General features: G+C 39.3%; 4 protein-coding genes and 1 pseudogene across 5 annotated transcripts; 1 reads left to right on the forward strand and 4 right to left on the reverse strand.

Annotated features, from left to right (window-relative positions):
• Positions 1–12: 12 nt before the first annotated feature.
• On the reverse strand, positions 13–2,382 carry LOC103839047 (F-box only protein 6). The gene is made up of 2 exons (XM_009115529.3): positions 1,996–2,382; positions 13–1,489 (listed from the first exon to the last, which is right to left on the reverse strand). The coding sequence occupies exons 1-2, from the start codon at positions 2,142–2,144 to the stop codon at positions 241–243; spliced, it is 1,398 nt and encodes a 465-aa protein (XP_009113777.1). The 5' UTR covers positions 2,145–2,382; the 3' UTR covers positions 13–240.
• A 1,321-nt stretch (positions 2,383–3,703) lies between these two features.
• Positions 3,704–4,995, reverse strand: LOC103839048 (stress-associated endoplasmic reticulum protein 2). 2 transcript variants are annotated; one of them, XM_009115530.3, is made up of 3 exons: positions 4,825–4,995; positions 4,221–4,377; positions 3,704–3,941 (listed from the first exon to the last, which is right to left on the reverse strand). In XM_009115530.3, exons 1-3 carry the CDS (start codon positions 4,825–4,827, stop codon positions 3,895–3,897), a joined length of 207 nt encoding a protein of 68 aa, XP_009113778.1. In that variant the 5' UTR covers positions 4,828–4,995; the 3' UTR covers positions 3,704–3,894. The 2 variants fall into 2 exon arrangements, with proteins under 2 accessions (XP_009113778.1, XP_033135902.1); XM_033280011.1 differs by lacking the exon at positions 4,825–4,995 and having other exon boundaries at positions 4,221–4,416.
• Positions 4,996–7,304: 2,309 nt separating this feature from the next.
• LOC103839050 (nuclear transport factor 2A) lies at positions 7,305–8,335 on the forward strand. Its single transcript, XM_009115532.3, has 2 exons — positions 7,305–7,702; positions 8,049–8,335. The coding sequence occupies exons 1-2, from the start codon at positions 7,406–7,408 to the stop codon at positions 8,118–8,120; spliced, it is 369 nt and encodes a 122-aa protein (XP_009113780.2). The 5' UTR covers positions 7,305–7,405; the 3' UTR covers positions 8,121–8,335.
• On the reverse strand, positions 8,302–10,102 carry LOC103839049. Its single transcript, XM_009115531.3, has 2 exons — positions 9,414–10,102; positions 8,302–8,938 (listed from the first exon to the last, which is right to left on the reverse strand). Exons 1-2 carry the CDS (start codon positions 9,552–9,554, stop codon positions 8,474–8,476), a joined length of 606 nt encoding a protein of 201 aa, XP_009113779.2. The 5' UTR covers positions 9,555–10,102; the 3' UTR covers positions 8,302–8,473.
• A 211-nt stretch (positions 10,103–10,313) lies between these two features.
• LOC117128178 lies at positions 10,314–14,527 on the reverse strand (annotated as a pseudogene).
• Positions 14,528–14,636: the final 109 nt, after the last annotated feature.

Here is a 14,636-nt window from a genome sequence, read left to right on the forward strand (position 1 = left end):
GTTGATACTGAATACAAAAAGGGATTAACAATTTTCACTCTGTTTAGTCAGATCCCACCAGTTATATCACACAACCCAAAGTTATTTATTACACAACACAGAATCCTTTGTAAAGTATATTACAGTCCCGAATATAAAAAGTGAAAAAAACACCAAAAATCAAAACAACAGAAAACAAACCAACCAACCGAGTGGTGGAACCATTCGATTCCAAGAGGACACAAACCTCAAAAGAGATGATCAAGCCCTAGCCGTAGGGGAGGGATGGAACGCTGTTCCGCAAGCGATCCAAAGCCTCTTTCTCCCACGAGGAACGGTACAGCCAGGGACCTTGCTCCACTCCCTAGTAACAGCATTGTAGGTAATCAGACGGTTCATCTGTCTGGACCTCAAGGACAACATCATCAGACAACCTTTGTTGCCTAGACAATTCATCCTCACGTGCTTTCCGTAAAACTCCAAGCACCATATGTTTGGCATTCTGTCAACCTCCTTCCACAGCAGCGTCATCTTCTGCAGCTCCCATATGCACACGCACGTGGCAGCGTTTTTCGTCAGAAGACCCACCAGCATCAACCTCTCCCCGCACTCCGCTAGCGTGAGGTCGCTCAGGTCCGGTGGACCCGGTATGACGTACTGCTTCCACTTCCCTGAGACCATGTCGTAGGACAGTATCCCTTCGGGCTCCGTTAACATGAAGTAAAGCGTGGTTTGGATCGCCACCGGCTGCGACTTGAAGTTGAGAAGCACAGGGAGCTTTATGTTGGACGGGATGGTCCCTCGTTTGGTCCATACGTTGCTCAAGGAATCGTAAACCTCGTACTCTCCTTCGCATCCAACCCACAAGACCTTGTAGCCATCGCTGGTGGAGTTTCCGTTAAGAGTCATTCCTACTGCAACACGAGACCACACCTTGAACGACCTCGCTGGCAGCTCTCTGAAAGACTTTGTCAGAGGGTTGCTCACGTAGAAGTTTCGATGGCCAATGTCGAGGAAGCACACTAAACCTCCCGCGGATGCCATAGGCAAGACAATAGTCTTCTTGGGAAGTGAAGGGATAATGGGATGGTGCCATTTCTCGGAAGAAGGGTCGTAGAGTTGTCCCGAGTTGACATTCTCGTGGGTTATGGTGTAGAACCATGGGATGGTCTGAGGGAGGTCGGTGCAGCAGCGGGAGAAGCTGTCTGAATCAATGAGAGCGTTCCATTTACGACAAACTGCACGGAACTGGAAAAACTTGGGGATGGGAAGTCTGGAGACAACAGATTCGAAGAGATCATGAGGAAACTCCTGCCAGATTTCTTGATCCATGTTTCCATCTCCTTCAGTGGATGATTTTCCTTGATTCTTCTTGTCTTTTCGAGATCGCTTGACAGGTTGCTTGACAGTCTCTAACATGTTGAAGATCCCAGGAGGCCTCTTTCCAGGAGCCATTAGAATATCACAAGAATCATCAGTAGAAGTTTCCTCAGTAAAGGGCGAACACCATCTGACATAACAGGAAAGAAGAAAGAAAACATGACAATATCTGTCAGTAAAAAGACACATTCGGAAACAAAGACCTGTCTTAAACCGTCAACAACATATAAGAACACCAGAGAAAAATAGTAAAAGAACAAATCCTTTTTCCGGTCTAAATATGTGAACCTACTTATTCAGACAAAAGTGGCAGATCAAACACATAAACAGTCCAGAGGATTCGCAGTAATCATCAGCAGACAACAAAAAGAAGCCAAGACGATGATGAAAGTAAGATGCTTTGCTATTGGGATAGTGTAGTGGAGTTCTTACAAGCAAAAAAAAGATTCCCTCTATGACCAAATAGGAATCAATTCACAGATCAATTTCACATCTTTCAGCTAATTCTAGAGGATGAGTCCAAGGAAGAATTGAAATTGCACCAAAAGCCCTAAAGAAACACACATTTACGAAGTTGCCCAAATTTGCCAAAAAGAATCGAAAGCACCCCCACACGTAGTAGATCTAGATACTTACCGGTTGTGATAGTGAGGGTTGTGTAGAACTATAAACGAGGACGAAGAAGAAGAGGAAGAGGGAGGTGAAGAAGGAGGATGAGAGCCGTTGTGCAAGAGCTCTTGAAGCTGCCCGATGAACTGTTTGAGCATGGCAAGCTCTTCTTCCATGCCCCGACCAAAAAATGAAAGAGAAGTGAATCAATGGCAGTTAGCCATTCTTCACCAACACACCGATTTGAAGGCAAACAAAGAAGAAGAAGAAGAAGAAGAAGAAGGGTTTCAGAGTTAACCTCCCACCATCTCTCTCTCTCTCTCTCGGGGTCTCTTTTTAAAACCAATTCTTGTTCTTCATCTTCGTCTTTTGTCTTGAATTGTCTTTTTATCTTTCTTTTGCTTCTTCTTTTTCCATGTAACTTGGCCCCATCTGATTATTTCCTTCTTCCCAATTATTTTTCACATTTCCTCTTTTACCCTCCCTTTTTCCATTTTCCTTCTAACTTTATTCTTCTGTACGTTATGCCATTTTTTTTATTACAGCAAATTAATTTTACAAAATACTTCTTCATTTTCTTGTTATAACTGTATGTGGACCAACCAAATGTTTCTAGCAGACCAAACAGTGCAAGCTTTGTTTCTTTCTCTCTTGTAAATATTAACCTTCCTTATGACCAAATATCAATAAAATAGATCTAGTAGTCATACTTGCAGTTGCAATCTTCTTTGTATCTTATGTTAGATTCTTACGGAAACAAACACTATTCGAATACAATGCTAAGTTGCATAAGAACTCCCACATGCATGTTGTTGGAAGATATGTTGCAACATTATGTAGAGTTGGAAGCTAGAGATGTTGACATACATATAGGTCTAAGTGCCAGACATCCGTCAGAAAGAATGACTGCAAATAACTTGATTCCTTACACCAAGAAAAAAAAACTTGATTCCAAAAGTTATGCTGTTGTAAGAAAGTCATTATTGAATGGTGCAAGTTGGAAAAAAAAAGGAAGAAAATGTGGGTGTGCAAGGAATGTAATTAAGTACATGTGCATAATAATTTGGCTTGGGTTATCTTTTTCTTTAGGTGTAATAATTAAGTTTTGAAAATCATGATTCCACAGGGAATGTAAAGTAGTCGTAAAGCGTGGGGGTTCATTTTTGTCATCCCCATCAAATATGATGCCTTTGTTCAATCATTTCACTTCCATTTAACCATACCAATTACCATTTTCTAATTTTAAAAATGAAAAAAAAATGATTGATGAGATAACTCATGATGATAACCTCTTATTAGTGTTTCCATTCTTCTCCAACTATTATTACACATCAATACATGACGGTTCAATTGATGATAACAAAAGAATTATTAGTAATGAATAATTTGTGTGTTTATTATTTCCCATCATATGTTATCATTTCCTTCCAATATTTTGCTGAATCAGAAATTTCGTTTCAAAAGCATTCTTGATTCTCTTGACTATTGATTGGACTAGAATAGTTCACCACAACTTTTGACTTTTGTGCAGGGGACTCAAAAACGATTGTATAATTTGGTGTGTCGGGTCCAGATCATCGCGGTCCATCCAACTGTTGCCCGACCATGATCTAGCTTCACCAAACTGTTTGAAAGAAAATAGTTTAACCGTAATTGCATTTGGTAGGCGAACCAAGTTGAGACAAGTCACCAAGTAGTATACAAAAGCATCATAACAAGAGCAATGTCAGCTAACTTCAAGACAAGATTGCAAAGGTTGGATAATTTATAGAAAAAAATAGTCTCAAAATTCTTCATAACATGTAGTAGTAAACAGAAAGTTAACGCATTCTACAGTATAAGGGAAAAACAGACAAGACAAAAGAAGAAGAAGAGAGATCCAATTTGAAAACATCGCTTCCTCTATAGCTTGAACTGTGATTCGATTTATGCCATGCCTCCGCTAGTTGCGGTCCTGATGATCTGGAAGAGAGCTGTAACAAAGCATATGGAAGGTCAAATACATATATATACACATATTATAATCAAATGGTTTAAATTATAGATAATGGTTCGTTGGAGGTAAAAGTAGTAAAGAAAACGTAGAACCAACACCAATCTGGAAACGAAAGTTAACACACTTGGAAGCTTCCAACATAATCAATCAAAGAAGCACAAAACCTAACTAAAAAAGAAGCTCATTTTGGTGCCTTAAACAAAGATGGACTTCTACCTAATAAAGGGGATTGGAATTATTTAGAAGAGGAACTCACATGAGCCAATGACGACGAAGACAAAGAAGCCGAGGAGAATGGGTCCAACAGGGTAATCCTTGCCCTTCTTGGTGGTGGTCTCAGGAACAAAACCTCTTTTAGTTATGTTCTTGTCAAACTTCTCAATCTTCCTGTCTGCGAGCCTCTTTGAAGTTGTCTGCAATCCAATATCAACACCCATAAAGTCAATAAATCATCAGAATCACTTCGTTTACCCTCAACAAAAAAAACATTATTGAATTCATATATCTATGCAATCTCAGGTAGATTTAGCCATGAATTCGAAAATCAAGCACCATAATTGCAGATAACTGATCCAACTCAAAATAGATCCAACCAACTGTGTCATGTTATAATTGATAGGTAGATTAAGAGATTAGTTTTTGGCATGATGCCAAAGCTCCCATGGTTCATATCTCAAATCCTTTGATATATATATATATAGCTCATTGGACGATCAGATACTCAGGTTCTACCGCACATACTAAACAAGAGGGTGCGAATAATAATTTTAGCCAGAAAACAAACAAAGCCCCCATGATCCCTATAGATAGAACAAACCAATAATAAAGGCAATGAGCAAAGATATAGATCCGAGCTATACCATATTACGAACAAGGAATCGAATTGATGAATCTCGTCGCTAGCTCAAGTAAAAACAAACTCTCCGCGTTTTCTTTTTATTTTCTTTTAACTCTTTTTTTCTTTTTCAAAATCTGTTTTCTCTCCCGTCTTTTTAAAAGGATCGTTACTGCGTACGTCGTGCTCGTCACAGCCATTCTGTGATTGGTTAACGAGACGTGAGAGATCTACGTGGCGGTGAATTATTGGACTTCTATTATTGGGCTTCTGAAATGCTCGAGAAAGCCTCATAGTCACGTACAAGTCCACCTCTAAAATGGAAATACATCATCTACCGGTCGTGTTTAAAAGTCAATAGTCAAACTAGCTATTTTCGTTTGTAACCATTTCTCTCATGCAAGTAAAGATGTGTTTGCTTGTTTTTTTTTTTGCAAGTAAGATATGTGTTTGCTTGTTGTATAGAGCTAACCACCAGCCAGCAAGGGAACAATATCGATTAGTTACTTGTACGAAACATTTAAAATCATGTCTAGAGTAAAGAGAAGGAGAAAGTCTGCAATAGAGTAAAGAGAAGGAGAAAGTCTAGATTAGTTACTTGTACGAAACCCTGCGACCACCGAGAACTGACAGAGCAGTCGACCTCCACGTAATGCTGACCACCATTTCCCCACCTGTTCCTACAGCACTCAACGATCATTACTGCCTGGGTAGTAAATGACAAAGTCTGCAATGGTTTCTCTTCAGCGCGCACATGGGAAGTCCTTCGACCGCGCAGCACTTCCAAGGCATGGTCCACAACGGTGTGGTTCAAAGGGGCAGTGCCCAAGCAGGCTTTCAACATGTGGCTTGCAAACTTGAATAGGCTTCCCACGAGAGCAAGGCTCGCTTCTTGGGGATTGAATATTAATAAATGTTGTTGCCTGTGTAACGTTGAAGATGAAGTTAGAGATCACTTGTTTCTCAAATGTAGGTTCAGTTCCCAGATTTGGTCACTGGCACTTTCTAGGTTGGCTCCAAGACAGTCGGCTTTCTTCTCTTGGGCAGAACTCCTTTCCTGGTGCAGATCTTCATCGCAAGCAGCTCCTTCAACACTCAGGAAGCTGCTCTGTCACAGGACCATTTATCACATATGGAGACATCGTAACAACGTCCTTCATAACAGTGTGCATCTCTCCCCGCAGCAGGTGTTCAAGCTCATAGACCGAGATATCAAGAATGCCATCACTGCGAGACAGCAAAAGAGGAACTTCTTAGGGCTAATGACCCTTTGGATTAGATGACCACCATCTCTAGTCCAAAATCTACTGACTTTCTTGTTTTTTATCTAATTTTTGCCAAGAAATAAGTGTGTAAAAGTCTTAACTTGTTTAGGACAAACATTTCATTTAGATTAATGATATTTACAGTTTAGCCAAAAAAAAAAAAAAAAAGAGAAGGAGAAAGTAAAAGCTATCTTCAACCTTTATATCACAAGCACTAGTGTGTATAACTAAAATGTCCACTTCCTATCTTGGACGAAGATGCTTGCACTCTTCTAACACAAGAATCCTAAATCATTCACACTCATACTATCAATGCCTCTCTTCCCTGTCCAAACCACAATATCGTCACACTGGCCTTTCTATATCTACACACGTTTTGCAATCGTCATTCTGTTTTTCTTTTTGTTTCCTACAAGAAAGTTCAAAAAGGCGTTAAGAAAGCTGTGATTTTCTTAAGATAGGAAAGAGAGAGGTATATATGGGCTTAAAACTACTTCAAGATGCAGAGGAAACAAAAGTTTATATGTCTTCTTTACCTTTCTTCTTCCAGCCCATTCCCTCTTTTATGATTTAGTATCCGAAGGAGAATTGAAAAAGCGAGATACTTCCCTGTTCAGCTGCTCTGCTTCAAAGGGCTTTGATACATACCCATTCATTCCACACTTTAGACACTCATCATGCGTTGCTTCAATCACGTCTGCTGTCATCGCTAATACCGGAAGATGCCAACTTGATTTCTTACCTTCCCCAGACTTAACTCTCTTGTTCATTTCCTCTTCTATATCACGTATCCTCCGCGTAACCTCAACTATGTGGAAAGAAAGACAGACAAAACTTCTCAGGTTTCTATTTACATGTTTCAAAACATATCACAATAAGACATATACCCATCCATTTCAAGCATCTAAATGTCCACAACCCTCTAGGGGAAAGTCTCACTAATTAAGGAAGCATGGAGAGGCTGAATCCCTGATGCCAAGGTGCCTAAGGCGCTCTTCTAGCCGCTAGACTAAGACCTTCTCAGCGAATTAGTACTATTTTAAATCTAAAATTAGAACCTTCTAAAAAACAAAAACAACAACAAAACATTCTGACAAAAAAAAAAAGACAGTAAAAACAAAAGCTTAGCTGGTTTAATCGAGTCACAGATAAAGGACGGTTTATCATATATTAACAGGCCTGAAATTGTAAAAGATAAAGGCCCATTACGAAATATTTGTCTTTTTGATTTACTGGAAATTTTCAGTTTTATCATCTCACCCTTTCCGTTTCGTTTCTCTCTCTAGACTCTTTGAAAGGACGACGGAAAGAGAAAGAGAAAGAGAGAGGAAGACGAGAGAGATGGATCCAGACGCAGTAGCGAAGGCTTTCGTGGAGCACTACTACACCACCTTCGATTCGAATCGTGGAGGATTGGTCTCTCTTTACCAAGAAGGATCCATGCTGACCTTCGAAGGGCAGAAGATCCAGGGCTCTCAGAACATCGTCGCCAAGCTCACCAGCCTTCCTTTCCAGCAGTGCAAGCACAACATCACCACCGTCGATTGCCAGCCCTCTGGTCCCGCCGCCGGCATGCTCGTCTTTGTCTCCGGTAATCTTCAGCTCGCGGGCGAACAGCACGCTCTCAAGTTCAGCCAGGTCTCCTTCCTTCCCTCCCTCGATCTCGAGTGTTTTTCACATCGTTTTAGCTGTCGATCATGTTACGATAGGGCCATTAGAGTAGATCGATAGGCTATTAGGGCACTTGACGCTTGATTGATCTGGATTTGACTCTAAATTTCAAACCCTAATTGAAGCATTGAGTGACGGATCTGTGACTAGGCGGATGTGAATAGCCGCATTGATTGTGTAGATGTAATCTCGTGTTCAGCTTTGTGAATCATAGGAACCATGCTTCTTCTAGGTTCTATTAACTATGTTGGCTTCATGTTGTTTTGGTTTTAAAATAGTAGCCTGACGTAGTGCCTGTGTTTTTGTGCCCCAGATGTTCCATTTGGTATCGAATCAGGGAAACTACTACGTGTTCAACGACATATTCAGGTTGAACTATGCCTGAGGTATCTAGTTGCAGAGACTGATGGATGTTTGGTGGGTTAATTCATCTTGGTTTTTAGTAGAATTGAAGCTTGTTTTGCTGTCTGTCTTTACTTTAATCAATGGAGAGCTCTTTGTTAAGTTTGGTTGAGATAACTCTGTATGATTCAGCCAGCGGTTATAATCAATTATTACAATGAAAATGTCTATTTGAAATATGGTTTTCTCTTGGAACTCTTTTTCATATTGAAAAGTTCTGCTGAAACAACTATATTTTTACATTTTGCCTAAAATTGAAAGTAAAGAGATGATGAGTATGTGACCCTGTTTCCAGATTGTAATTGTATAACATAAACATGTCACAGAAGAAAGATATCATTGGTCATCATCGTCGAAACCGAATTCTCGCAACAGATCGGGCACTTGGATATGAACTCCATTGTTTGTTCCATTCCCATTGTGAAGGTTGTTTTCCTCCTTGTCGTTTGAAGTCCCTTGAAGTCTGTTCTTGATTGGAAGTAACTTACCTTTGAACACCCCAGAAAGCATACCTCCGATGGATCTGATTGGGTGGGTTAATCTCTCTTTCATCATGTAAATCATTGAGTACTCAGAGAGCTGCCAAGTCAGTGTCAGGATGATCAAAGCCGAGAGCAGTATGTGGGTTACTTTGTTCTGCCTCTTCACCTCCTTGATGTCTTTAGCTATCTCTTCTATGCTCTCTTCCAAACGTCTCTTGTCCTCTTGTTTTCCTTTGGATGGTGAAGAAACTGGCGATGATTCTCCTTCTTCATCTTTGGCAGTCACAACTGTCTTTTGGATTGAGTTCGGTGATTCCAACTGAGTTTTTATAAACAAAAATTAGCATCAGCCCTGAAATTGGAATATAGGTCATCAAGTCATGCCATTAGAGAGAGAAGTGTTGGCCAATGGCCATCATCAAACAACAACTTGTCAACAACACATCACGTTTTGAAAATAACAGTTCACTGTTACATTCCAAAGACCCAAGTTGTTCAAGTACCAATAATGAGACACTGACAAAAAGAATCCTATTCATATACTTTTTTTTTTTGTCTTTGTTCGATTCATGAAAACAAATCAGGCCAAGCGGATTTCACTAAATCAAAGCACTTATCACAGAAGAATAATTATTACACAGCCTCGTTTAGATTTTTTATTTATTTTTGCAGTCCATGATGATTCAAACATCATATTCAACCTTGTTGAACCCAGAAAACTTTATTAGGGGCAAACATCAGATTAATCAATTTAAACCAAAATACATCGGATGGGGGGAGAAAAGAAAAGGTACCTGGGATATAAGCCTAGTGAGGAGAAGCTGGTCGTCCTCGTCTTCGATGAAGGAGTCACCAGCAGCTTCTCTCTTCCTCTTCTCATCAAGAAGTTTTTCGATGGCTCTGCTCAGAACCTCCACGTCCTCACTCGACTCCATATTCACACACACAATTAAAACCCTTGCTTCTCTTACCTCTCCGCCGCTCTCTCTATCTCCCCTCGAAAGATGTTTATTGTTGCTTATATTTCTCTTATTTAATTTATTTTAGCTATGACTTTGTTTGTGTATTGAACGTAAGTCCGGCCCCGGCACGTAACATCTATAGACCACTTCTCGAATAACTCACGGCACCTCACACCAGTTTTTTCTATTTTTTTATCTTAAAAGGCATTGATCGTGATGGGAAATTCGATTTTTTGTTTGTGAGGCTTGGTTTTGTTATTCGATTCTTGTGAAGCTTAAAATTTAACTTAAAAACAATTTTGATACGGTTTAGTTGCGTAAATTTCCTTATTTGACTCTAGACAGTTGAAGCTTCTCTCACAGTGTAATAACATGGATCAGGAGTCAGGACCTGACACCTTTTTATCAACTACACCAACGTTACTTTGACGGACAGTTAGGAAAAGAAACAAAATCGAGACAAATGTAGACAAAATCCTATAATGTTAAAGAAATTCTTTAGGATATATCTAAAAAAGTTTTTATCGTCAATATACACCTTAAAAATAAAAATGATCAAAAAATAAATTTAAATGTTTTATCAAAATAAGTAAATATATACTTATACTTAATTAATCTAGATAATAGGATTTAGAGTTAAGATTAGAGTTTAAAGTTTAGGGTCGAGGAGTGGGTTTTAAAATAAAGTTTTAAATTTTAAAAAATAAAATTAAAATTTAAAATTTTTAAAACAAAACTGTCATTTGGTCATTTTAGTTTTTGAAATCTATTTTTGTGAAAAAAAACTTAAAAAATTCTATTGGAGAGTATATCTCAGAAAAGTTTCTATATTTCTAACAGATAATAAAAACTACCAAAAATCCACATGTTCCTCCGAAAATACATAGTACTACTACTTGAAAGAAGATAGAAAAATTCTATTTGGATATATAATAAAATCCATCTTTTGTTGTCCTGCTTCCAGATGATAATAGAGCGTTTTTAGGACACACACATTGTAACCACCACAGACATGAAACTGGCTTCAAAAACAAAACTTGCTCAAAGAGTTTTCCATAAATAATAAACCATAGTCCAAAAATAGTGTGTACATGAACGGTAACACAAAGATTAATTTAAGAGAAAATGATATCCTAAAAGTTTTTGTCACAAATATAACTTTTAAAAATAAAAATGATCAAAATAACACTTAATGTTTTATCAAAAACGATAAATATATCCCAATGGTAAATTAATTTAGACATTAAGGTTTAGAATTAAGGGGTGAAGTTTAAGATTTAGGGTTTAGAGTTTAGGATTTAGAGTTTAGGGTTTAGAGTTGGGAAGTGGAGTTTTGGGAATAAGATTTCAAATTTTTTTAAAATTTTTTTTTTTCAAAAGATAAAATGCTATTTTGATCATTTTAGTTTTTGAGAACTATTTTTGTGATATAAACTTAGAAATGTGCTATTTTGAAGATTTGCCCTTAATTTAATTACGGAAGCCCTAGTTTAATTCGAACCTCCATTTCTAACAAGACCTGTATAGAGAACTAAACCAAATGGACTGACTCAATCATCTCGAGATTGTGAGTTTAAATTTACCAGATATCTACTTTGTGGAGGAGGGAGGAGGCGTCAAGACGTAACAGAGCATGGACCTCCCCCGGCTATGGAAATGGCGGAAACGATCCCGGCGACGTAGAAAGCAATGATCAGAGCAAGAACCCAAAGCAACAAGAGGAAACCGATGAAGAACGTAACGGATCCAAAGAGCATAAGAGCCACAGATATCCCTAGAAGCAGCGACGCGAAATCCAGACGTAGATATTTGCGACGGAGGCCGGATAGGATAGACGGAATCAGGGAATTGATTGGGGAGAGAGATCGGCATAGGAGGATAACGGAGGAGACTCAGGACAAGAGCCGATAGGTCGTAGAAAGCCCTCGACTCTTCTTCATCTCCTTGTCTTCTCATCATCACTAAAACCACTCTATAATTCGAAATATTTTCTAGGTAAATTACTGCCTGTTGAATGTTGGAGAGAAAAGGACAAGGAATTGAAACTTGTCTGCCAGAAGACTTGACTTCTTTTGTAATAAGAATCTCTGAAATGCAGAAGTCTTGTGTTTGGCAAACGAGAGATGAGCAACTGAAAGGTAGAAACGATAGCGCGTGTTGACACGCGAAGGTGAGGGCGAGTATGGAGAAGACAGATTCCGAGAGTATGGAGGTCGAAGACAATTGGTGGGTCCTCTAATGACGTGTGGGGGCCTTCCTTATCTTCTACTACTACAACATTCTTACATCTTATCTAATAGATTCGTTCCGATCAAACTAGAGAAGAAGTCGTTTTCTTTTCTTTTTGTGCTATTTCTTAGTTTTTTTTTCTTGGTTATTTGACTTCGATGAGTTGTTTGAATCAAATACTAAAGAGTTGCCTCATGGTTCTTAGGAAAATGGCATTGCAAATTTTTTTTTTTTTTGTAACACCAAACTTATATTAAAGGCTTAAGGAGCATAAGAGTTTACAACTAAAGCAGAAGATCTCGGAGCCATGCTCGACGGTACAACGAAAATAGAAAACATTATGAAACATAGATAGATAAAGCCTATAAGAGGCGAGTCAAGCTCAGCAAGTTGAAGAACCCCATGGAGAAGTTTCACCTTAATCTCTAAGGCGATTGTTCGCAAGAACAATTGATAGTCGAAATCGACGTTGATACACCAATAAGAAGCGGCTGGAGTGTTACCTGCCAAGAACTTTTGGTGAGAAACTCCAGGATCTTGGGCAACACCGAGAAGAAGAAGTCCTATATGACTGGATTTGATACTAAAGTTGACACGATCAGTTCTAATCTCAACAAAGCTTCTCAATGAGACTAGGTGAATCTCAAAAGCTAGCTTAGCCTTCATAGGGACGCTTAGGACAATGGAGTAAGATGACGGACTGAATGGTTTAATCGTGTCAAAACCTCGGACCTCAACATTACCGTGTCAAAACCAATTGTTTATAACCGAGATAAACCAGAGCATATTATCATCACACTCGTTCTGGTTGAGCTTGTTTAAGCAAACATCGGATAAGAGGCAGAGCGTTTTAGTACGGTCGAGTCTCCTTGCACAAGACTTCGGAGTAACACTCCGACTTGTTGGAATGAGAGCACATGGCAGTGGAGAAGGAGATATCACAAGGAACACCCCATTAGGGGGACGGCTAGGTGAACCGGAGGTACGCAAACAGATTAGTACTAGATGCATTTTGAGGTACAATACCTTCTTGTCCTTGAGAATCATAAGCTGGCCAGACACGCCAATCACATAAATTGATGCCATCCTGCAGGTCTTGAGCTCTGAAATAATGCAGCTAATGGGCTCTGTTGGTGCTGTATAGAGACGGCGGCGTTGGGTTATTGACCACGGAAGGAGGATGTCGACGGTGAGAAAGTTGTAGTGGTCGTTTGGAAGGGATGCACCAGTAACTAGGAGAGGTATGTTGCCAAGGTAGAGGAGCCAGTGAGCAGAGGAAAAGGAAACAGCTTCCTGAGAGTCCTCGATAACTAGATCTCGTCGACATAACAGATAAGGTACATGGGTAAGAGTTGACCATCGACAAAACAAGTCACTCCCGATACTTTGAAAATCAGAAGCCAGTCCTCAAGACTTTGATTTGTTGTGTACTGGAAGGAGACTAGCTTGAAATTGATGCTTTCTTCAACCCAAAAGCTCACTTCCACATCCATATCTTGCACAACTATAGACAAGGCCCTTGCGGCTAGGTTTAGAGATGAAGTTTGGTGTTCAAACTGAGTGTTCTTTGTCGAGAGTGTTTGGAGATGAAAGTCAGAGACATCAGAACTCACAGATCTGAAGTTCATCCTCTTCACGTCATGGCTCACAGAGCTGGGACACGGGTTCCCGGCGGAGTAAGAGCAGAGACAATGGTGAGAGGGAGTGAAGTTGAAGCAGACTGTTTGGGATTCCTTAGCAGCAGCAGAAGAGGAGCAGGCGAGAAGATGTATGGCGGTGACGTGGAAGAGAGCAACGGCTGGCGGGTCTGGTGGTTCCGGAGGAATGACAGGAGAGAGAGATTCAAGCGGGGCGTTCAAACACGGTGACGGCAGCGGATCTGGAGGAGGCCGGAGACATGACAGAGGAGTAGTCATCATCATGGCCATGGAGAGGAGCAGAGCTGCTTCAGTGGGAGGAGGAAAGAGTGGCGTGGCTGTAGCAGGGGAGATCCATCGGAGGCGTCTTGGGAAGCGGGTCTGAGAGAGTTTTCTCTAGGGCGAACTGTTTGGCATTGCAATTCAATCCAGCTGTTTGGGTTGGATTTTAAGGCTTAGAGTGATATTTTGGTGATGATCAAATAATTAGTTGATATTAACCTCGTTTTCCTATTAATAAATACTTCTTCCGTTCCTTAAAGATGCATATTTTGGAGAAAAATTTTGTTTTTAAAAAATTCATTTTTTACATTTTCAATGTATGTTTTAGTAACTAATTGCAAACTTCAAAAATCTTAATTGTACTGATTGATTTTTTATTGATTTAAAATTGTGGAAAGAAGATAAACACAAAAAATTATGCAAATTTAATATGTTTTATTAAATTGTGTGAAAAACTAGAGTATGAATCTTTTAGGAACAGACGGAGTATCAAACTTAATTTACTTTCTCAAAAAACTCGCAATGAATTTTCAAATAATTTTCATGTACTTTGAAGTTTGAACATATGATTTTGGTAAATTCTCTGAGCAGATATCGTTTTCTAACCCTTTTTTTTCTTCTATTCCCTGTCTGACTTATTGTTTAGCTGATGTCAGTTTAGTAAAATTTTGATTCGGTAAATAGAATTATGATTATTCCAATAGCTCTATATAAATGTATAGAGATAGCCCAAGAGTATTGTAGGTGTGGGCCTTTTACATAAACAATGGGTTTCTTATTAACAGATAGATAGCAAGTTCTCCTTTCTGTTGGTTTGCAGTTTGCACACAACACAAGAGCCTCTTGATAGCTAGTGTGCGAGTTGTTATAATAATGGTTAATACATAATTTATACAAAGTCTTACAA

Source organism: Brassica rapa, chromosome A09 (assembly GCF_000309985.2).
Source record: "Brassica rapa cultivar Chiifu-401-42 chromosome A09, CAAS_Brap_v3.01, whole genome shotgun sequence".
NCBI lineage: Eukaryota > Viridiplantae > Streptophyta > Magnoliopsida > Brassicales > Brassicaceae > Brassica > Brassica rapa.